The 23,428-nt window shown below is 39.6% G+C and overlaps 3 protein-coding genes across 6 annotated transcripts in view; 2 read left to right on the top strand and 1 right to left on the bottom strand.

Annotated features, from left to right (window-relative positions):
- atg5 (ATG5 autophagy related 5 homolog (S. cerevisiae)) overlaps nucleotides 1-7,925 on the bottom strand; it is a 53,222-nt gene extending 45,297 nt beyond the window's left edge. The window contains exons 1-4 of one of the 3 annotated variants that reach the window (XM_050046022.1): nucleotides 7,834-7,925; nucleotides 7,209-7,399; nucleotides 5,268-5,395; nucleotides 1,629-1,707 (exon numbers count right to left, since the gene is read on the bottom strand). In XM_050046022.1, the coding sequence (XP_049901979.1) occupies nucleotides 1,629-1,707; nucleotides 5,268-5,395; nucleotides 7,209-7,316 (315 nt within the window). In that variant the 5' untranslated portion in view covers nucleotides 7,317-7,399; nucleotides 7,834-7,925. The remainder of the gene's footprint in view (nucleotides 1-1,628; nucleotides 1,708-5,267; nucleotides 5,396-7,208; nucleotides 7,400-7,833) is intronic. The other 2 variants (XM_050046024.1, XM_050046023.1) reach the window with 2 other exon arrangements.
- Nucleotides 7,926-8,148: 223 nt separating this feature from the next.
- dctn3 (dynactin 3 (p22)) lies at nucleotides 8,149-13,383 on the top strand. Its single transcript, XM_050046032.1, has 7 exons — nucleotides 8,149-8,324; nucleotides 9,806-9,890; nucleotides 10,142-10,228; nucleotides 10,506-10,589; nucleotides 11,445-11,503; nucleotides 11,605-11,664; nucleotides 12,296-13,383. Exons 1-7 carry the CDS (start codon nucleotides 8,223-8,225, stop codon nucleotides 12,380-12,382), a joined length of 564 nt encoding a protein of 187 aa, XP_049901989.1. The 5' UTR covers nucleotides 8,149-8,222; the 3' UTR covers nucleotides 12,383-13,383.
- Nucleotides 13,384-16,593: 3,210 nt separating this feature from the next.
- nt5c3a (5'-nucleotidase, cytosolic IIIA) overlaps nucleotides 16,594-23,428 on the top strand; it is a 25,361-nt gene continuing 18,526 nt past the window's right edge. Inside the window, exons 1-2 of one of the 2 annotated variants that reach the window (XM_050046015.1) lie at nucleotides 16,594-16,734; nucleotides 16,947-17,270. In XM_050046015.1, coding sequence (XP_049901972.1) covers nucleotides 17,133-17,270 — 138 coding nt within the window. In that variant the 5' untranslated portion in view covers nucleotides 16,594-16,734; nucleotides 16,947-17,132. The remainder of the gene's footprint in view (nucleotides 16,735-16,946; nucleotides 17,271-23,428) is intronic. The other variant, XM_050046016.1, reaches the window with a different exon arrangement.

Here is a 23,428-nt window from a genome sequence, read left to right as displayed (position 1 = left end):
TGCAGCAAACTGCCGGCCACCTGCTCAGCCACTTCCATATTGAGAACTGTGTGCAGCAACTCATCCGCTCTGAATTTGCCCTCAAATTTACGACTACAGTTGAACACAAACTGTAGTTTAGTTTAGTTTATTTTATTTCGGTCATTTTCAAAATATGGACTCAAATACAACAAAGAAGAAAAGAAAACAACAAATAAACCTGAAGTCAAAGCTAATATAGCACTACATCAAAATACAAACAAACAAATAAAACGAGACCGAAAAGGTGTAGGCTGAAGCTTAGCTTATTACGCCTACCCTTTTATAATCAGTTTCTGTCAGCTCCTACATAACTGTATACAGAGCAGTAGAGCCAAAAAAGAAAACATTAAATATACTTTTACATGGACCTATTATCAATTCAAACTCAGACACTTACAAATACACTCACACATTATATTTACTTGATGAGCAAACGATTCTTCAATATTTTTTTAAATATTACTTCACTCTTTAATTTACATTTCCAAGGCATTCCACAGATTAACCCCATAAACTGAAAGACATCTTGGTTTGACATTCGTTCTGTTCTTTGTTTTTGTGAACATGCAGCTTCCTCTCAGTTCATACACACTTTGTCTTTTCTGAAACAACTTCTGGATACAGTGTGGCAGCAGATTATTATATGCCTTGAACATCAACAGTGATATTTTGAAATCTACAAGTTCACTGAATTTGAGCATGTGACAATGTATAAATAATTTGTTTATTGGTTCCCGATAATCAGCTCTGTTTATAACTCTGGTCGCTCTTTTCTGAAGCAAAAGAATTGGAATAGTGATTGTTTTGTATGATTTCCCCCAAACCTCCACACAGTAAGTAATGTATGGTAGTATGAAGGAATAATACAATGTTTGTAATGAATTTGTATTAAGAATTTCTTTTGCTTTATACAAGATTGCGAAAGACTTTGATATTTTCTTTTTAATATAATCTATATGCGGTTTCCAACATAATTTATGGTCAATGACAACTCCCACAAATTTATTCTCGTAAACTCTTTCTATTTCAATTTTATCTATCATGATTTGAACCTTTTTATTGACTTTACGATTTCCAAAGATTACATATTTGGTTTTATTTACATTCAATGACAATTTATTGACACTGAACCAATGTTTTAAAATATCTAATTCCGTTTCCACTGTATCCAGCAGCCATTCAAGGTTTTTACCAGAACAAAACAAGTTAGTATTGTCTGCAAACACGACAAAATTTAACAATTTGGACACATTACAAATATCATTTATGTACAATATGAATAATTTTGGACCCAGTACCGATCCTTGTGGAACCCCACATACAACCTGCAGCAGGTCAGACTTGTTATTGTGAATTTGAACATATTGATGTCTATTTTCAAGGTAGTTATTGATCCATTTATGTGCTATCCCTCTTATTCCATATTTTTCTAACTTGTTCATTAAAAGTCTATGCTCAGTTGTGTCGAATGCTTTTTTTCAGGTCAATGAAAATGCCAACTGTATATTCCATATTGTCTATACTGCATTCGATATACAGATAGAATATACAGAGACACAGTATTGTGGACACTGTGCATGGACACACACTCTGTGGTTGACTCTCACCTTAAAGTGCACAGTGATGCTCCAGGGTAAGACAGTGTTGGACGCGTGGAAGTCAAACAGAACTCCAATTGGATAGTGCCTGGAACCGGGAAACACAAACAGGAAATAACGTTACCCGTGAAAACCTTGACTCAACATCACAGACGAGAATGAGTTCAGTTCCCCAGACCGAGACACTCCCATTATTCCTTGGGAAAGTCTTTGAACTAATCACCAGTATCACATAGTTTTATCTGCCCAAACCTCAACACTGTGCGTCCATTTAGGAAACCTCAAACGTATCACTCAGTGTTTGACCTGACCAACAAACCGTCATTAGCAAATGTACTAAAATGACTGCTGAGCTTAATGTGACTTATTGAGAGATTCAAGGGGACAAGTAGAATTGGTGTCAGTTTTTTGTCGTCTTCCGATGTTGTTGCGTTTGCTTTTCTCTGGAAGTTTAAACTTCAGGAGACAGTTTACATTTCACTCAAGCATTTCTATTTGTCATTTCCTGTGTTTCTGTCAACAGGGACGAGATGCTTTCCTTATCGCAGCGTCAGATCAAATGAGTGTATTTAAGATATTTTCATGGTCAATCACACTCACTAACTGTTAGTCATTTAGTTCGAGTTCCCCTAAATTCCACCACACAGTTTGTACCTAATCGGTTATTTACAGAATGTCAAAACTGAGGACAAACTCCCATTACATGTTTACAAAGAATCTACAATTTCCAATGAGTCAAGAAAAGCAGCAAATGAGATGTTGCATCTCAAGGGGTTTATCCCGTTAATAAAGAAATTTCACAGCAGCACGTCACATTTAAGAGGCTGAAACCAGCAAACATTACTGATATTTACACATGATAACAAACAATTAAAAGGATATCAGAAGTGATATCTGTAACTTATTCATTAAAAAGTATTTTACCCATATTACTGGAGATTTGCTGACGCTGTCAACCAGGCTCATCATCTGTGCTGCAGTACTGACACCTTGTGGCTGAACTTTGTGCCTGCAGTCTGTGAACTTAATGTGATGCTGATCTCAACAGACGTGCAGATAATAAACTAAGTAGGTGCTCATGGTCCAGACCAGCTGAGACTTCTGAGTGGCCTCGGAGCTGGAGGTGGTGTGAACACACTGCTATGGATCTGACTGTGACATTTGCAGGAGAATGTGGATGTTTACTTGAGGCAGTAGAACAAGGTACACAAACGAGGAGGAGACTAAACATCCCACAAAACAGATTGTAATAGTTCGGGGATCACTTATTTTTAACAAGCCATTTTCCTATGCAGATTTTAAAGCAGATAGTTGGATAAACCCACAGGTATTTTATTTGAGGAAATGTCTACAAGTTCTACAATCAGCAAAAATAAAACTGTGTATGTATCAAAGCTGTAAACATAGACAGCGCAGGCAGTGCTGCTGCACTGGGGCCCATGAGGTGAGGGGGCCCATAAAGAGAGCAGGCCCTCCAACCATGTGTTAAGGGGAGTATGGGTCCTTTTAAGTGATGGCCACCTTCAAAATCTGCCTGTGTTCAAATAAGAACTCTCAGAAATTAAAGGGGAGCTAATGTTTTTTTCAACCTGGGCCCTATTTTCAGATCTCCTTTTGTCTAAATGAGTGATAGGATGTTCAATATGTGACATGTCTCCAGTATGAAGCTAGGGCTGACCTGCCTGCAGCCCCTGAGCGTGAGCTATATTAAATAATAGGGCACTCAGACAGCGTCAAACAACGTCAAAATACGTCCACTAAAAGTGCATTTTGACTACTCCCGTATTTATTTGAACATGGAGTACACGGACGCAGAGCTCATTGAAACTGAAGAGCGGACGAGGAGAGAGAGGGAGCAGCAACAGGCAGAGGAACATGTCTGAATCCAGCTAAAGGTAAACACAGACGTTCATTTCTCCTTTCCGTTATGTTGTCAGATAATTATACTAACAATCCGAGCCTATCTGTGTGAAAAAAATGCACTTTTAGTGGACGTATTTTGACGTTGTTTGACGCTGTCTGAGCGCCCTATTATTTAATATAGCGCACGCTCACGGGCTGCAGGCAGGTCAGCCCTAGCTTCATACTGGAGACATGTCACATATTGAACATCCTATCACTCATTTAGACAAAAGGAGATCGGAAAATAGGGCCCAGGTTGAAAAAACATTAGTTCCCCTTTAAAAACAGCCATTTGATATAATGCAGCTGAAAAAGACAAACACATCTCTGCCATGATTATTTTCTCTTTTTTGTAAAATAGTCAACAGTCATCTGTAACAAAATTATATGCTTATTCTATCATTATAAATCACCCATTAAAATTGTTAAATTAAATTCATAATTTCTTTTTTTCTTTGGTGTTTTTGTCAAATAAAGATATGCAATCATAATTGCTTGGTAATATATATGTTGATGTTATCCAGCGTAGAGTCTCTGATCATGTGACGAAATGACATGTGCATGACAGTGTGCGCTAGGGTCTGTCAAAATAGCATGCACCTGGCTCCATTGAAACTACCTTACACCTCTGGTATGAATAATAAGAAAATAATGAGATTCTGATATATAAATACAATAAACTGCTCTTTTTATTTAACCTTTTTTTTAACCAGGAATGGTACCAGTGAGATTCAAAATCTCTTTTTCAAGGGAGTCCTGGCCGAGAAGGCAGCATAAAGAATTTCACATAAAAGAATAAACAGATTAAAAACACACAGTAACAAGATTAAACCAACAGCATTACAACTCACCCATAAGAAACAAACAACAGACTTAAACCCAACAGCCAGTTTACCACAATTACAATTAGCAGCATTCAGTAACCATTCATGCGCAGTCAGTGGTCAAAAGGTCTTTAATCCTGTTGTAAAATCTCCCATGTTTATAACAGAATCTACTTTAAGGAGACTCTGTAGCTGAAATCAAGACGAGGGAGCAAAACTTTAAAAGCACTTTCACCAAAGACAGTGCAGATTTAGGGAGTGACGTACATAAGCTGTCTACGTGAGCAAAGGCTGCAGCTACTGACAGTTTTACAGTCAGTAGAGAACATAAATAAGGAGGCAGTTCATGTTCGATGGCCTCATAAAGAAAAGTGTACCAGAGTTCTGTTCTACAGCTGTATAGAGAAGACAAACCAACTTTCTCATACTAACTGTCAGGATGTGTGGAAACCTGAGTCAGAGACAAATCACAGCGCAGCACGGTTCACTGAATTTTCAGGCAGTATGAATTTGCATGCAGATATAAAATGACACCAGAATCAACCAGTTTTTCATTCGCGCCAAAAGAGACACAGCATTTGTTTCTCTGATAGAAACCAAGAACACTTGATATGATGTTTAAAAGACAGCTTGTCTTCTGGGAAAACAAACAGGTATTGATACACGTTCAATCGCCTCATTATTTAAGCAACAATCTGATTTACATCATCAGCTGTCATCTTCAGACTGAAAAGCACGTCATTTTCTTTCTATCAGGATTCAAGTCTCAATTCACAAAGTTTCCTCTGAACGAACTTTACACTAACATACATTTGGCTTACAGGCTGCAATAACGAACAACCAGGGACACAAGGTAACACATTCAAAAATCCACCATCTTTGTTTCCCCTGAGAGAAACTATCTAAGCGACCGCTCTCTTACCATTTCAGTGGCGTCCCTTCGTACTCGAACCACATCTCCTCCACGTCCTCGGCCCTCATGACTTTATGGAAGTGTTTCTTCACTTTGTCTGTGACCAGAGTCAGGTAGCTCACCCTGGGTAACAGCAGCTGAGAGAGCCGACGGGAGACACGAAGAGACATGTTATTAATTATTATATAAAAAATTAGATCATTTCTACACCATCAGTAACAGGCTGACTACATCAGTGTGGTGAAGAGCTGCAAGCAGAGTGTTTGTAGTTAAAGTGGCTGTGCTATGTGTTTACTGAAAAATTAGAATAATGCTGAGGCTTTCTTCAACCTGCTCTGTGGGGTCTTCAGTTTTCCAGTCTCCACATACACAGATTCTGATGTGAATTTTACACAGGGTCTGATATTAACACCCACCAAGTGTCAAATGTAGGTAGATTTTTTTGTTTGGTGAGTAAATCTCAAAGGGCTATCCAACATACTGGCGAGGGAATGTTTGTACCAAAATAGTCATGTAAGAAAAAACTATGCTGAGAATCCCAACCTGACTTTGGTGTCATAAACTACAGGCACATTGCTCTGTCGCTCCTCTGTCTGTCTGTCTGTCTGTCTGTCTGAGCAGCAGGGCCGTCACAGAAACACACACAGATGCGCACAAACTGTGATGTGTACTTAAACGCGTCTGTAGCAAAACTGACCATTTCAAGCACTCCTAGTTACGTGACACTGTTTATCATATAGGACATGAGCTGATCCACTTAACTATCACTTACCACTGGTCTGCAAAGAAGAGGGTGACTGAGGGTGAAGCAAGTGAGGAGTCTGAGGAGGACGTTTAAGTTGATCACAATGATTGAGAATCCACCAGGTTTACAAAACCTTCAAATGTGCTTTTATGTTTGATCCTCAAGTACATCTAAAAACAAATACTACAGCAGAATTCTGAGATCAAGCCATCTCGAGTTGTTTTCTGGCTTGAACAGTTGATCATTATATGAATATAATTTTGGTTCAAATCTTGCTCTGGTCTCATCCTTAAGTTTGAATTCAATGAAATGTACTGAAACTGATGTAAATGTGATGCAAAAAAGCCATTTATTTTTTTGCCAGTAAATCTCAGACACTTATTTTTGATTTGAAGGTGCACATTAGCTGCAGTGTGCTTTTAACACCCTGTGATACACTACAATGAACCACGCTAAAGACAACAGCTCTTCTTTTCATCAATAATGAATGTGCAGGCATGTTTTCAGATTTTAAGTACAAGGGAGTACTGTGTGGCGTTGTTTGTGCTGAAGCAGCACGCTGTGAGTGAAAAGCTCCTTTCTCCTCTGACCACTGTTCAATAAGAGCAGCTACCAGACTGACAGAGAGCACAGAGGACAGCAATGATGTGATAAATGAATGGCTAATTACACCGCTACTATTAATCACTCACATACACTGTGAGGCCCAGTCCATCCATGACACAATATTTTAATGTCAAGTTTACACAAATGCCTCTGATTGTCAAAATGACATAAAAACCTTATGTTCACTTGACACAAAAACTCATCCCTTGTGAGCCCGACAGAACTTTATTTATTAAATGATAAATTCCTGCCAGACAAGGATCATGTGGCACATTTTTATTTTTTGTCTGGTGTGCCCAAAACTTTTGTGTTACTGTCTTGTACTAAGCTAAAGGTTTTGAGTGTAAGCTGTCTCCAAAAAACATTTAAGTTAAGTGAGCAAATTTAGGTTTACAATGTACACCCTGCTGATGAAATACACAGGATACAGCTTTTTGTGTCTCTGTATTCATTCACACACACTCCTGTTAGACACAGAGCTGTGGGCTCAGATCCAGGAAGCATGGAGGTGAGTGTCTCAGCACTGATGGCGGGTAAAAGCAACAGTCAGGTCTGGCCTCAGGTGTTAGAGCCATGTGAAGACGGACAGTAAGACTTACATAGTAGGGCTCGGCCTCTCTCTCAGTGACCTCATCCTGGTTCAGGGTGAAGCAGGTCGGGATCCGGCCGAACCAAACGTCTCTCAACACGTCCTTGTCATCTGCCATGCTGCTGCTGCTGCTCCCAGCGGCACATACAGAATAAATCCCCCAAACACAGACCCAGAAGTTCAGCAGCAGACAACTTCCTGCTGTCAACAACACAGCAAAACACACAGGAGAGCATGAATGAAACTTTTAGCAACACGAACCCTAAAAACCACAATGAAGAGGGCAGTGAAACAGAAGCTAGCACCACATTGACTCTGGTTATTAAGCTTCCAACAAGCCGCATATGTCTTTATCAGATCGTTAGGGGAGTTATTACTAAGTTATAAACCAGGAGGAGACAGCGACTCGCCTGCTAGACTCCCAAACTAACTCCAAACCTGTCAAACTGCGCAGATGTTATGCAGAAACTGACGTTAGCTTGAAGGCTAGCTAAGCTAACTTAGCTCGTGAAAACACAGCAAAGAAATGTTTATAATAAACAAATGCGCGTGCTGCCTGTGTGTCGTTGTTATTGTCCACAAACAGAATCGTGTTGTGTGCGAGGAAGAGACGGTGATACGTGAGGAAATCTTACTTTAGTCGATGTGTAGCAGTCGGCTTGAATGGAAGGAGGGCCGTGACTCGATGTTGTCATTCCCCTGCTGTCACCGGAAAACAGCTGAAAAAACCCGCTCACCGCAAAACAGCGACACTCAGCGGTCAGATCGGTGTACTGCAACAACAACAACAGCAAACATTTAAAACTTAACGATGTTTATAAAATTATTGACATTTTTAAATTAAATGCAAAATTAAGTTTATGTAGCAAGTACCTAATGTATTTTGACCAGCCTGTAGGTTTTATATCGTCACAAAAATCTCTACGTGTTTGTGAACAGATTGCGGAGACGTCATCAACGTGCGACGCGGCTCGTATGTGACGAGGCTGTCTGGTTTCTGTTGTGTCCACCGGTAGCTTCAAGAATGGATAAAAAACTAGAGGTGGATAATCTGGAGATGCGTCTTCAGGCGCTGGAGGGTCGTTTATACGGCGAGAGGAGAAACAAAAGTGGAAAACCCGTCAAGGTTCGTTCAGAATAATGTTTGTTAGCTAGCTAGCTAGCTAGCTAGCTGTTAGCCTAGCGGAGCTAACGATGGCTCTGTCACTGAGTGAACGCCCTTTTTAGTTTGTGCACATCAGATAGACACCAACATGATTTAATATAAATTGTTACAGACAGTATTAATTAGACTATGTTTATTTACCACCTTAACTGCCGCTGGGTTAGCTGTGTTAGCTGGTTAGCTATTTTAGCGTTAAGGCGGCTAACGTTAATTGCAAAGATAGCAAGTTGGTTAACATTAGCTAGCTGACAGTTATGACATCATAACTGTCTTTTAGTTTATTACGGTGTGGAAAATAATCAGCAGTGCAGTATGTAAAAAACGATTAAAAGTGAGATATAAAAACTGAGCCTAATTTTAGACCTGAATGCCTGATTTTTACTGTTACTGCAGCAGCTAATCTGCACTATTTTCACCTCGTAATTATCCACATTCTTTATATGTATGCTGTGACACATGTTTATACAATTGCAAACTGTGCAATGATATTTACAGGCTATATTTCTATATCTTGACAGTCACTATACTACACACCATGTGTGTATATCAGTGATCCTGTGTAACTATCAACTATGGACACACAGTATCTGTATATGTTAGAGGTGTACATAGTGTATCATTTTATTTTATTTTCTATAGTTTGTATTTTTGAAATATTTTATCCTTTTTAACACTCAGTCACTTTTTTGCTTTGTGTATCTGGCTTCTGACTCTTGAGCTGCTGTGACGTGTGAATTTCCACGTTGTGGGAGTAATAAAGTCTCATCTCATCAAATGCTCTGTGGTAATTGTACTTCGCGTATTGTTGGGTTGTGGACTGTTGTCTGATGAAACATAATTTAAAGACGCCCATCTGTGTTCTGTAACAAAAACCAAAAATAAGACTGCCATTTCTTTCCTATCTGAAGCAAGTTTAAAGTGTTGAGTTACAATCCTTTTTAAGCAGCTGAGTGGGGCGTCTCACCAGAGCATCATATGATGTGATGAAGACTTAACTTACAAAGGAGCATTTGTTTCCTGGAGGATGTTGTAGTTGCAGGGGTGGAGAAAGGGCCAGTTGCTCAGTGTCCTGCTGAAAAAGTATTTCTATGTTTCTGATAGTTGACTGAAGTTAACTTTAAAGTACAGGTGTAAAAAGCATTTTTAACTAGTAGCAAAAAATGCTCATTCGAGCTGTACTCAGGATGAGCATGAAAATTTTGATACTGTGAGTGTGAATAACCAAATGGTCATGTTTTGCCTGCTTATTGCAAATCCTTTGACAGTAGTAAACCTCCAGCTCTTAAAGGCACGACACAGAGGGCAAATCAGAGAAGAAAGTGCCCAAATTAAAGAGACTATATCATTGTGTTGTTGCTAGACACTCTAATGTAATGTAATGCCTTGCCTATACTGTTGTTAATCGATAACTTTAAATCAAATTAATGTCCTCTGTCCTGCAGTGTGCCGAGTCTTTGGCCAGGATCCAGGCAGGTCTGACAAACACAGCCAACAAGAGAGAACGAGTGAAGATCCTGCACAAGAAGAGTGAGACACACACTGTGATGTATCTGTTGTAACAGTTTGATGACCAGGACCCCTCAGTATTGAAATATTTGAAAAGCTAATGTCATTCACACATCTGCATTACATTAAAGAAATCAAAATCCTGACATAAGATGACAAAGTGCTGCAGAGTGCATGTATTTCATTACAGTGCTTGCAGGAATTTTTCCATAGTCAGATTTTGGACTGATTTTGGTGAGTCTTTAATCATAATTATTGGTGTTGTGGTGCAGTTGAGGACCTGCTGAAGTACCTGGACCCCCAGTTCACTGATCACATCACTGTACCTGATGCCATGAAGCTGGAGTTCATTCTTGCCGGTAAGAAGCAGCAGGACCCTGGGGCAGAAAAATACAACATAACATCTATGTACGACTGCAGTCACATTGATCTCAGAGAGTTACTTTTATTATGTGTTTATTCTATATGAAGCCAAATTGTCTCTAAAGTTCTAATGTTCAAGGCGATACGTGTAAAGCTCAGTGTTTAATATTTAAGGTATCACATAAACAAGAATTATTTTATGGTAGAAGACTAAAGGAGCAACTCACATCTGATTGAGTACTGACTGTGATGCTGCTGTGTTTGTCTGCAAAGAGGAGGACTTCCTGCTTTCCCAGGCTGCTTTGCTGGAGCAGGTCAGCACCTTGCAGCCACTGTTGGACAGCACCTACATCAGAGGTGAGTCTCACCTGAGAGGACAGTCAGCAAAGAAACATCTGCTCTGTGACTTTACCTCTGACAGCAAAATAGGAATTAGCTCATTTTTTCTGCTGTTTGACAGTGTCCTAAAATTTAAAGATGGATTTAGATGAAATTTGTTGGACAGATTTGCTTGTTGTCTTTTTTTACAGCTGAATCTATCAAATAATGTGTTCATTTGCTGAAAGGAGGTCTGAGATCCAGGACTTTACTGTCTGCTGCTGAAAGGTGTCAATGTGTGTAGTTCTGTATGAAATTAAAGCCTGGAAATGAAAAAGTAAAGTTCAGTTCATCTTAGAAATGACTTTGTTGTTTTTCCATATCCAAAATACCGTCAGCACAACCTTCAGTATCCGCCACTTCTAATACAACAGTGGTGCTTTAAGTACCTTTTCTTTGGATGTGTTTCCATCCACGCAGCATTCTGACCATGTGACAGTGATACTGTTGCACATTCACAGCACGTCATTTATTGTGACAACATCAGTTTACATTGTTTAGGCTAGTGTTGTTATTGGATTGTAATTTCATAGCCAGTGTTTTTAGCCCACATTGGTTGGATATAAAATATTAGACGTGTGTTTCTGCAGCTCCACATGAGTCCCTGACTTCATGCTACAGCTCCTGTTTCACTTCTGGCAGTGTTCAACCATGATTATACTGTCAGCTGTAAACATAATTCTGTCATGTGTTAGAGACCAATGAATGTAACTTATGTATTTATTTGGACTTTCAGCCTGTTGATTCAGTGATGTAGGGTTTACAGTGGTGTTGTACAGCTGCTCTTTCCCCTCTCAAGCCTCTGTGTTAACCGTGTGTCTCTGTTGCTCACAGATGTTCCAGAACACGCCACCAAGCTGCAGCGTCTGTCACAGATTCACATCAAAGAGCAGGTAACCCCCACCTCCATCTTTCTGTTTCTCCTCCTGCGTCATCGTGTCTGTCTCTGGACAGGTTTGATCTGTTCACTCCTCCATGTTTGTCTTGTCCACAGGACCAAAGTGAGGCTCAGTCCCAGGAAGTGAAGAGGCTTTTTGAAGAATACAACAAAATGGTACACTTTTCTTTTCGCAAGATGTGTCTGTGACTTGTTTTTTTAATTTCAGCAAACTAAAAATTCCCGCAAGATAAATTGTAACGCATAAAAAACTGTTAAAGTTTTCAAAATTTCTACATTTCATGTAACTACAAACTTCTTGTACTGTCTTATCTCTTTGGGGATAAAAGACATGAAATAATGACATGTAAATACTTAAATAATGAGCAACTTGTTAAGAAATGACAAGAAAGACAAGCAGTTGGCATTTGGGTTAATTGTACAGTTTGTCAGTCACTGAATATGATATTGAACATCCATAAAAGATGCCACTTAGTCAGTTTACTCAGTGATAGAGAAGGGTCCCCTGAAGGAAAATGGTTGGGAATCAATGGTTTATATCACCAACTTCTGACCAAAGTCTAGTTTATTTGCTCCAAACCAGTTGATGGAAACGCCTCTGATTCACATTTCTTTTTAGCGACATTTCAGTAGTTTGCCTAAAATGATCTTGAAGTTTTAATGGAAAATCAGAGAACTTTAGACTCAGATCGCTGCTCAGGTTTTGTCTGGTGTCCGTCGACCTCTTGATAACAAACTGCTGCTGGTACAAAGCTCCTCCCACTGACCCCTGACCTCTGATTGGCAGATGTTCCTGCTGTCCAAGCAGTTCACTCAGTGGGACGAGACCCTGAGGAAGCTGGAGGAGGCCAAAGGCATTCGGCCCGTGGAGTAGCTCCTGTCAGCACACGCACTTCTGAGGAGGATGGTGATGATGAAGAAGACCGCACTGTGGTGGGAGCGTTAGATCAGACAGGTGTTCCACGTGAAGCTCGTTCTTCCCCAATAAGTCTGAACAAAAGTGAGACGAAAAGATCACAACATTTCACTTTAATAGAAGTTAAATAAATCAGACAATGAAACACTGATAATTCCCTCATTTCATGATATGGTTGGTTTTTAGAAAATTCTCCACTCAAAGCAGATAATGTCACTTAAAACTGTGTGAAATGAAAAATCTGACACAAGTTCAGCTGTCCTATAAAAAGGAGTTTTTATGTTTGCAGTGATGGAAAGAAATATAGAAAATAAATTGATAACAATTCATTTCTCTTTTAAGAATACCTGCACCTAACCTAACCAAACCTACCAGAAAAAACTGACCCACCCTCTGCCAGGTCTTCAGAAGTTAGTTTTATTTGTATGTGGTTCAGTATCTGTCTCTGGTGTCTCCCAGCTCAGTGACACTGTCCACTCGTACAAACCCAGTCACACAGTCAAACTGTACTGAAGGACTGGAGAATATTAAGGAACTCTGTCTCATGTAACTCTTCATCAGTCGTGTGGAGGAACTCGCTCCCATCACGTGACGTGTGGCTCAGACAGCACCGAGATGCTGCTCTTATTTATTTTCAGACAAAAGAGCTTTTTACGCCTCATATTGACTCAACACTGCGTCCTCGCCACCGCACAGCAGTCACAAGACTCATTATCAGCCCCTCCGCTCACACACACACACACACACACACACACACACACACACACACACACACACCTTCACACACCCTCTTCAAGGCTTTAGATCTCCTCTCTTGATGCCTCCTGACATCATTTGTAAAAACTTAAATTAGCTTCATTTTTCTTTTTAGTATTCTGGTTTTAAGATGTTCTGTATGTCTCGTGTCAAACTGCATGACTGCGGTTAATACAATAAATATTATTACTCTTTTTCTCTGACTTCTCCAGTGTGTGTGTGATATTTGTCATGTGTCTGTTCAAAACTGCAGACCGCTTCAGAGGTCAAGCAAATTATCTTTTAGGTCATAGTTTTGCTTTTACGGCACATTCATGTTACAGTTAAGTGTCACCCTCTCATCCACCTCTTATTCAGCAGCAGCTGTTTTCAGCAGACTCTGACAAACCCAGTGTACACTTCCTGTCCCAGCAGACAGACTCAGAGACTATCTGGTCAACAGAGTGGAGCATGTAGCAGCTAAAGAGATGCATAATTTCCTCAGAGACTGTAGAGACCAAAATTAGTGAATCTTGGACTTAAGTTCAGGTGGACACAAACACTGCTCCAAATGAAACCTCATGTCCCTCCATATCTGAAGGATGTGAAAGTAGGCAGCTGTTTGCTGACTGACTGACTATCACCACATCGGCACGCCACCAGTTCAGAGAAGCAGGCCGGAAACAAAGCAATGTACTGCTGTGGACACGTCAGCCACAAAATGTGTTTTAGCCTCAAAAACATCAATATCAGTTTAAGTTCATGCTGCATTTAGAATATTATAACAGCTTTACCTTAACGTCAGACTGATTTCCAGCAGGAAACTGAAGCTGTTATATCGCTCTCACCTCTTCTAATATTGCTGAACTCAGGAGCTGCTGATCTACCGCTGCCTCTAACAGTTGGTTTGTGTTGTCCTGTGACTTTGGTGTTTTAAAGGGTCAGTTCAGATTCACTAAACACCAGATATGACCAACAGACACCGTCAAAGAGTATTAAGTATTCAAGCTACAGAGAGTCACCTGCAGAAAGAGAAACACTGAGACTGGACCAGTTCTCTCACAATGTATTCTTCATATGTAACACCAGCTCTCAGGCAGATTAACTTCATACCACTTTTATACTTTATGGTTCTCCAGGTGAAATGATAAAGATATTTAAATTCATCCAGTTTAAAATGCCTGCTGATACTGAGTCTGTTTTATCAACATCTGAAAAGACAAACACACCTTTCAGAGGACAGTAATAAAATATGTATGACGTGTTCACTGCCTGCTGATAGTGAGGTTACATTAAATTACACATGGCCGACATCAAAGCTGCTGTAGAGTCACATCAAGAGCCGACGTGAACATTGACACACTGCTCAGAAAAGGTTCAGCTAAACTTTAATTCTGTTGGTATTAAAATGAGAAGCACTGCAGATAATATCAGTCTGTGGGTGTTTTTAAAGTCCTGACTGTTCTTTTAAATGATGTGAAGTGAAGCAGGATTTACACAGTTACAGGAAATATAAGTTTTTGTGAATATGTGTTTTTTATTTATTTGAAAGTGACTGTTTTGAAAAACCTGAAAGTTTATCTGCAGACTTGAGTCGATGAAATGACCTGGATCTCATTTTTAGATTCTTTGCTTCAACCTGACGTGGACTTCAGCTGCATTAAGTCTCTGTATATGAAGGACCTAGAAATTGAATTTATGTACAACTAATTTGCAGCAGCAAATATGTGTCTAGTGTCTAGTGTCTCGTGTCTAGTGTCTCGTGTATAGTGTCTCGTGTATAGTGTCAAGTGTATAGTGTGTACCTCAGCTCAGTTGCTTGTGTCAGTTTAACCACTAAACAAATAAACATAAATACCACGGTCTCTTTGTTTAAAAAAAAAAAAAGGAGCAAAGAAGTAGTTCAACAGTTTTCTGTGACACATTTTCAGGCAGATATGCAAAAGTATAAAACATCATCAGCAGGACAGTTGTCTCTTCTTGGAAACATGTCCTCAGCTGATCTTTTATATCTCCTGTTTTCATCCTTCATCTCTTTCTCAGGATCATAACTTTAAAGTTGGAAGCATCTACTTCGATATTGTGGTGGTAAATATTGGAGGATTTTCACACTCTACATGGAGGAGCAGTCAGTGATGTCAGAGACCAAACTGAAAACAGTTGACAAAGATCGTCTATTAGACAGATGCCTCACTCTGTAGTACAGAACTGGCACACTTTCCTGTTTGTAGTAGAGGGTGTTAAATGTCTAACATCACTCCTCCTGCTGCGTGTTGGTCTAAATATGTGTTCATGTGTCTGTGGGAAAATCAAAACTACGGAATAAGGTGATGATTTGTTGCGTTCAAGTTTTATTTATTTGGGGAAAAAACACAAGAATGTTTTTCACACCAATCAAACAGCTGTGAGGAATCAACTGATGAAAACCTACTGATATCTATAGAAACAGCAAACCTCTTGAAAAAGCAGTGTGGTAAAGAATGAATTTAATTAACTGAATGAATGTACATTTACACTAAATTACTGGCTACTGGCTGCATCACTTTCACAGTAAGTTACTGTGACATTTTTAAAGTAAATTATAGTGTAATAACAGCTGTATACTGTGATCTCACTGTACTTATGGCTGCATATTACTGAGATTTAGCAGTATGCTCCTGTAAAATTACTTCATTTACCTTCATGAATTTCACAATAAAATTCTGAATTTGGCTAAATATTACGGTAAAAGCCTGTGAGGTGATAATGGTGTAATTTATTGTGAAGTATTACGGTTAAATATTGTAATTTCCTGGAAATAATTTGCAGTGTAGGACATAGAATAGGGAAGTACTGGATGATGTACACTCTGTCATAAACTGGAAACAGTCAAACACATGGACTAATGGATTGCAACAAATATGATGAAGAAAGACAGGAGGTAATAACAAGACTAACTGAAGAAAAGCACAGTATTACATCAGGGAATCTACGAGGAGAGACGTCAGGGAATGTACAGAAGCTTCTATTTAATTGTTTAACAGGAATAATTGAGATATTTTATTTTGTTTTGTTTGTTTTATTTCATTTTATTATTTTGTTTTATTTTGTTTTATCTTATTCTATTATTTTGTTTTGTTTTATTTTGTTTTGTCTTATTTAAGATTTTGTTTTATTTTATTTCATTTTACTATCTTATTCTTTTTTGTTTTATTCTATTTTATTATTTTATTTTATTTCATTATTTTATTTTATTTTATTATTTTGTTTTAGTTTATTTTATCATTTTTGTTTTATTTCATTTTATTTCATTATTTTATTTTATTTCATTATTTTGTTTTATTTTTTTTCTTATTTTTATTTTATTTCATTATTTCATTATTTTGTTTTATTTCATTTTGTTTATGTTATATCCAGTCCAGTAGGTGGCGGTAGTGCACCTGAAAGCTGGTTTGCAAACCGCCATTACAGCCGAAGAAGAAAAAGACAACGAGCTGGTGGAGGACGGGACGGGACACAGCCCGGCAGAGAGGGAGCTCAACTTTAGTTTTAAACTTTAAAAACACAAAAAGAGCGCATAACTCAGAGACAATAAGGTGAGTTTAATTTAAAATTACGTTTTGAAACAATGGGCCTTTAATGTTAGCTTATATAACAAGTGTGCTAGCATATGTGTTGTTGCTAAGTAACGTAACGTTAGCCTACAAATGACGGTCTGGTTTTAACGGCTGAACTGAATTAAAGTCGTGTAACATGTCATTCTTTATGCTGATTTATTTAACTGTTAACTTTTAATAATTTTCTACAGTATTTTTCGCCTCGCTGTTTATCATCCTCCTCCGACTATTAAACTCGCACAGAGTGAGTGGTCTCGTCCAGCACGGGGGATCTTTGTCTGTGGGTGTGCACCGGTTGACGGGAGGCAGGACCGGCAGAGCGGCAGGACGGGACTCTGCGGGCGGCGGCAGGTCGGTGGAGCAGCAGCGGAGCCGTCATGGACAGGACGGCCGTGGTGAAGGTCGGAGCCGCGGCAAGCGCGAGCGTCTGCGCCCTGTTCGGCGGCGTGGTGCTGGCCCAGTACATCGTCGCCAAGAAGAAGCGAGCGGGAAAGAAGACCCGGATCATTGAGATGGTGAGTGTGAACACAGAAACCCGGATCATGAGTGTAAATACAAAAACCCGGATCATAGAGATGGTTTGTGAGAACAGAACAACCCGGATCATAGAGATGGTTTGTGAGAACAGAACAACCCGGATCATAGAGATGGTGAATAAAAACAGACCCTCGTGCTGCGTCAAGATCACCGGGGGCACATGAAACAAGAAACAGGAAGTGAGAAAGTTCTACCTTCAAAATAAAAGCGCGATCCCTGTGACAGTAAACACGTGTGGAGAAGCTGTTGTCAGCAATTTATGTAACGATTAGGATCCTTTTGAATTTTTAATTTCGGCAGGAGTGTTATAAGTTAGCAGCAAGGTACTCTGGGCCAAGCAACATGGTATTGGATTGTTTTTTGCCGATATCCGATATGCCGATATGTAACAATTTATTTGGCCGATATTTCAATTTTCTCCACCTAATTTTAGTGATCATCAAGTCTCTTCTGTAGTGGAATTAATTATACATACATGCTCTTATCATGACGGCCCACCAGCAGATGGAGACATGAAATACATACATTTTAACGTATGTAATATTTATTTATCGTCCAAAATAAGAAAAAAACATGTTGGCTGATTCTTATAGTTCATTTTAAAGACGATATTGGCCAATGCCAATGCGGTGCCAACATTACAGTGCATCCCTGAAACTTTGCTCATCATTTTCAAGTGTTATTGTACCATGTAGTACGCTAACATCTACACTTTAGTTGGTAAAATATAAAAGAAAATTAATTTTGTGTGTCTGATATTCAGCAATCAGAATCAGAAATTCTTTATTAATCCCCGGGGGTAAATTGTGATGTGATACGTTACAGTCACTCTTGTGTAAAGTAAAGAATTATAGAAGTAGAAATAAGACATACAAAGGATATAAACATATGAAATAAGAATTAAATATGTGCACTACGCTACGGTGTCAACAGTAGTAGTTAAATAATTAGGAATTTTAAGCAAATATAATGTGCCGAGTATGTTAAATGTGTAAACATATAAAAATATGTGCTTTATGCCACAATACAGTGGAAAAAACCTAGTATGTTAAGTTTGAAGATTTAAAAATGTGTGTGTGATGCTACAGTTTACAACCCAATATTTATAAACGTAGAAATAAGAATAAGAAATATATACAATATGTGCAACATCACCAGTTGTTTAAAATATGATTTTTCGTATGATTCAACTTTTAATTGCTTTTTCAGCATTTGAACACACAGCACATTACAAATGTATAAACAACATTCAAAATTAAAATACAGACTAAACATAAGGGAAAAACAGAAGGTCGTGCACGTTCGTCTTGGCAGTGTGTAACACAGGCTGACATGTAACACCCACAGGATGTTCACACAACTTTATTCTGAAAATCACGCCTGGAAATGTGACAGTGTTATTTTTGGTAACTTGACAGTGGTGGACCTGCGTGGTTCTGTGCGCAGGCGTGGATGTTTCCTAAATCAGCAGCTGTTTTTTAGAGGTCATCAGATTGCTGTGTAACAACACAAAGAGCAGCAGCGTCTCTGTGAGAGATCACAAAGCTCTGACAGCTGATCCTGAGTCAGTGATGCTCTCTGCAGCTCTGTCTCTGTCCTGGAAACAGCCTCGTGCTGCTGGCTGTTATCAAACAGGAAGCCTGCAGGTTATGCAAGCTGCAGCAGCACAGACGATACAGTCCAGCTCTGTAACCTGTCCGACAGGAACCAGGCTTCAGCACAGAATAAACAGTCCTGACACACACACACACACACACACAAGTTAGAGACAGCGGGGGGAAAGGTACGTCAAAGGTCCAGTGTGGAGGATTCAGAGGATATGATGTCAGAAACGGGTTGTAATTCAATCAGTATATATTACGGTCAATATTGTATTATTTATCAAGTTAAAATACAAAACATTTCCAGGTTACAGCAGCAAGAACACTTTCAGATTCTCTAGTGTGTAAGATTTAGGAGGATGTATTGGCAGAAATGAAATGTAATGTAATAAGTGTGTCTTCTTTAGTGTACAATCACCTGAAAATAAGAATCTTTGTGTCTTCGTGTCTTCACATCAGCTACTGTAGTCAGAAGTCCCTCCGCAACAAGCACCGATGGAAAAACATACAATTTTTTGTGGGAGGAAACTGTTTTATTCACCGATTTTACTGGTTTAAATCATCCGGTCAGTTTGGTTTGGGAGAGGAAGAGATCAAACAGGGGACCACCCTAGGTCCAGTGTTTGGTCCTGAGTGGTGGAGACAGGATGTCACCATCAGAGGAGTGTAGACTGCAGGAAGGAGTGTAGCAGTGGAGCAGACGAGCAGCAGAGATCTGGATGTACTGGAGTGTCTTTAGGACTTTGGATGATAAAGATGCTGCAGCAGTAGTTGATTCTGGATGTGATGAAGGTGTGGATAAGGGTTTCAGCAGCAGAGGGGGAAAATAATTGACAGTGGAGAACTATGTTTTTCAGATGGAGGAAGGCGTACTGGTGAAGTGACTGACATGTTTTTCAAAGGAGAGGTTGGTGTCGAAAATAACTCTGAGGTTGCAGATGTGTGTGGAGGAACGCAGAGTGGGCGTTATCAATGATGAGACAGAATTTATGAGAGGTTTTATGAGGGATTTGGGACCGATGATGATCATATCAGATTTTTTGCAGTTCTGTTTGAGAAGGTTTGCTGGTATTCAGTAACTGATGTCATTGAGGCAGGTGGTCAGAGTGGAGTGAGTTTCAGTGGTGATGGATGTGGTGGAGATGTAGAGCTGAATGTCATCGGTGTAGAATCTGACACACTGGACTGATTTTTTCAAGTCCAGAATCATCTGAAAGAAATGCGTTATAATGCAGAACGTCTCTTCATCGTTCCGTGTGTGACACCTGTCATTTTTATGCAACAAAATCTTTTAGCTTTAGTTTTAGAAACACTTCTATAAGCACCTGATAATGTATATATTTACATGTTTCTGTGGGGGCAGTAAAAGCTGAAAACAATTTAGTTTTTATCTCATCTTACTGGCAAAATATAATTTTTTACTGAAACTTGTTTTTCACAATGTTTACATGAAGCCTAGAAAACTCTTTGAACCTGTGAACACAGGACAGATAAAATCTATTTTGCTAACTTTTTAAAATGAACAGATAGAGATTTGAAAGAATTAATAAAGTCTTTATAAAAGAAACAATGATTTTATTACCTTTATTTAACTTCAACACCTTCCAGATACCCATGGGAAAATACATGGACTTCAGTGGTTGAATATACGTTCTTATTTTTTTAATCCTAGTCCCTAGTGTGCATCATGAAGGTTAAACTTGTCTCCTCCCAGGGCTGAAAGAAGAGATTTAGACTTTGAGTTTTGCAGTTGTCACAGGGCGTTGCTCTGTACTGTATCTCTACCATAATCTATATGATTCATATCAGAGCTATTTGCTCCACCTGTGCACCTCTCTGTATGCTCAGTCTGCCCACACAGACACTCTCACATACCTGAGAGGAAGTCTCTCAAATTCAGCCGCGACTTTCATAATTTACAGTAGAAACAGCTGCACCCAGATGCTCCGGCAGCAGACAGACATTTATCGTTTTATTGCTTGTAAAACATTTATCATTTATTACCTGTAATTGGCAGGTAGCCTCCTCTCATTATGTCATCGTGGTGTGCTGTTATCAGCGTTGTCTCGCTGCAGTTTGGAGTGTGACGCTGGTTTTACAGCTGCAGGTTTGGTTTGTGTAAAAAGGAAACACAGTCTGATCGTGTCCGACAGAAAACCGGCTGTTTGAGAAATAACTGTTCCTCAGATCAGCTCCTCTGTTGATGTGAAGTTAAACTCATGTTTAGCACTCCAGTCTATTGTAACCGTGTGACCTTTGACCGCTAAACATCTGTTTGCATCATTGTTGATTTAAGAACTGAAACTTTTAACTGCCAGTTTGTGAAATAGAAGTTGTGAAATATATCAAAGGAACCTGAGAGGCCGAACACTCTGATCTCTGATGGGAGGCTCAGAGGTGAGACATCAAACTGACTCTGTGATGCAGCTGGGAGATCAGCTCTCACAGTGTCGGCCTACATGTGCTTTTTATGCATCTGTGCCGCCGATAGCTGCGGTCAGAAGCATTATGTTTTCGCGTTGTCCATCCGTCTGTTGGTCCGTCCCATCCTTGTGAACATGATATGTCAAGAACACATCAAGGCATTTTCTTCAAATTTGGCACTAATGTCCAATCTGACTGAAAAATAAACTTATTAGAAATCTGTGGTCAAAGGTCAATGTGACCTCACAAAATATGTTTTTAGCCATAAGTCAAGAACTCATACGCTAATTCTGACCAAACTTCACACAAATGTCTAACAGGATAAAATAATGAAGGTCAAAGGTCAGCTTGACTGTGACATCATCATGTTTTAACGTCATATCTCAGGAACAGAAGGGGAGACATTTGGTCAGATACTGAATTGGTGACTCTAATCTTGAAATTGTGCTGATTGTATAGATCTTCTGTGTGTGAAGCATCCATGTTTTCACTGACATGGATGGAGACTGTCAGAGACACTGGACTGGTGCACGGAGTCATACAACCACAGGGAGGTGATTCTAGTTTATTAATGTGAGCAGCTTATTCATCCCATCAGCTGACTTTTATATCATTTACCCGAGAGTGAGCAGGAGGAGATCAGGGACGCTCTTCAGACGTCTGTGTCTGCTTCTTTCCCTGCTGATGGGATTTAGGGTCGTTAACAGTAATATCAAAGGGAGGCTGATTCCAGCCGTCCAGAGCTTCCTGGGTCGCCTGGGTCCAGATCTTTGAACCCGCCACCTCCACTGAGTTTGAGTTGGCTCCGTTTCATTCTGGAAGTGGAGTGTAATGAGCTGACTGTTCTGTCTGATATTCAGCAACTTCCTGGGTAAATTTAGATGCAGTTTTGTTGAGCTTATGTTGTAGCTTTATGAGAGATGAAAACCAGTGCATCAAAGAGCATTACTTCCTGGATCCTAACTTTGTGTCTGCAGACTGTCACAGATGTAGTCAAAGTCTCTGAATGATAAAGACTTAATGGTGACCAAGCTGCAGCCAGCCGCTCTTGTGTTCGCTCTGCTCTTTCAAATCCAGTCGTCTGGTCAAAGACTAAAACTACATGATGAGTTTTGGGATGTTGAGGCCACTGGGTAGTTTACAGTCAGCTTGTTTCCTGTCTGACCTTCAGCATGGAAACTTGTGACCATCTGCTTCTGATGATGCTACAGAGCCACAAACATCCGCTCTGAGCCCCGGGGGTCCAAACCCTCAGGACAGCAGCTCCGTCAGGCTTCAGTTTCTGTCCCATGTTGACACTTTACAGCCACATTCCTTGTGACTCCTGTAGCTTCACTTAAAAAGCCGTCTGTGTCATTTCAGAAGTATTTGGGCATCCCAGGAATACAGAGCGCATTCTTTTCTTCTGTGGTTCCTGTTTACAGCAGGGCTGCTCTTACCAGCATGTCTTAATTCACTGCTTACTGCTGGTTGGTACATGTTTGTTTGCTCACACTGTTAACTGCAGCAACTTCCACATGAAACAATCATAGGTCAGTACAACTTGAGGATAGATGAAACAACCCTAAAATGATTTGTTATGATGAAGAATAGCAAGGAAATGAAATGATTACTGCTGAGAAAAAGGTAAAAAACAATGATTTCATGGTTTAAAACTGCCCTGAAAAAATGGTCAGATTTTTGAAACTGCACAAACTTAAAATTGTGTCCATGTTATTGATAATAAAATCCATCTGTACAGCAGTGTCCTAAAAGCCAACTGCTTTAATGAGACACTGCTTAACTTACCAGAAAACCCTTTAAAAACACAGCCAGCATGCTATATAATATAATATAATATAATAAAATATAATATAGACCATTTCATACCCCGTTTTTTTATTTTCATGCTTTGTGAGCTGCTGTTTCTTTGACGTTCTTACCTGGTTTTAATAAACTGCAGCTTCCCTAGCCTGGTTCCAGACCATAGACCCCGCCCACTCAACTGAGTAGGCTTGCATCTCTGGTCTGGCATACTTCAATGAATTTGCGATTTATCTCGTCCAAACGATGGACGGACCAATGAACGCCGGGGTAGGGGGCGGGTCTAGCGATTAGCCAATCAGATGTCA

This window comes from Epinephelus moara, chromosome 6, assembly GCF_006386435.1.
Source record: "Epinephelus moara isolate mb chromosome 6, YSFRI_EMoa_1.0, whole genome shotgun sequence".
Classification (NCBI taxonomy): Eukaryota; Metazoa; Chordata; class Actinopteri; order Perciformes; family Serranidae; genus Epinephelus; species Epinephelus moara.
This window is presented reverse-complemented; position numbering and strand designations above follow the sequence as displayed.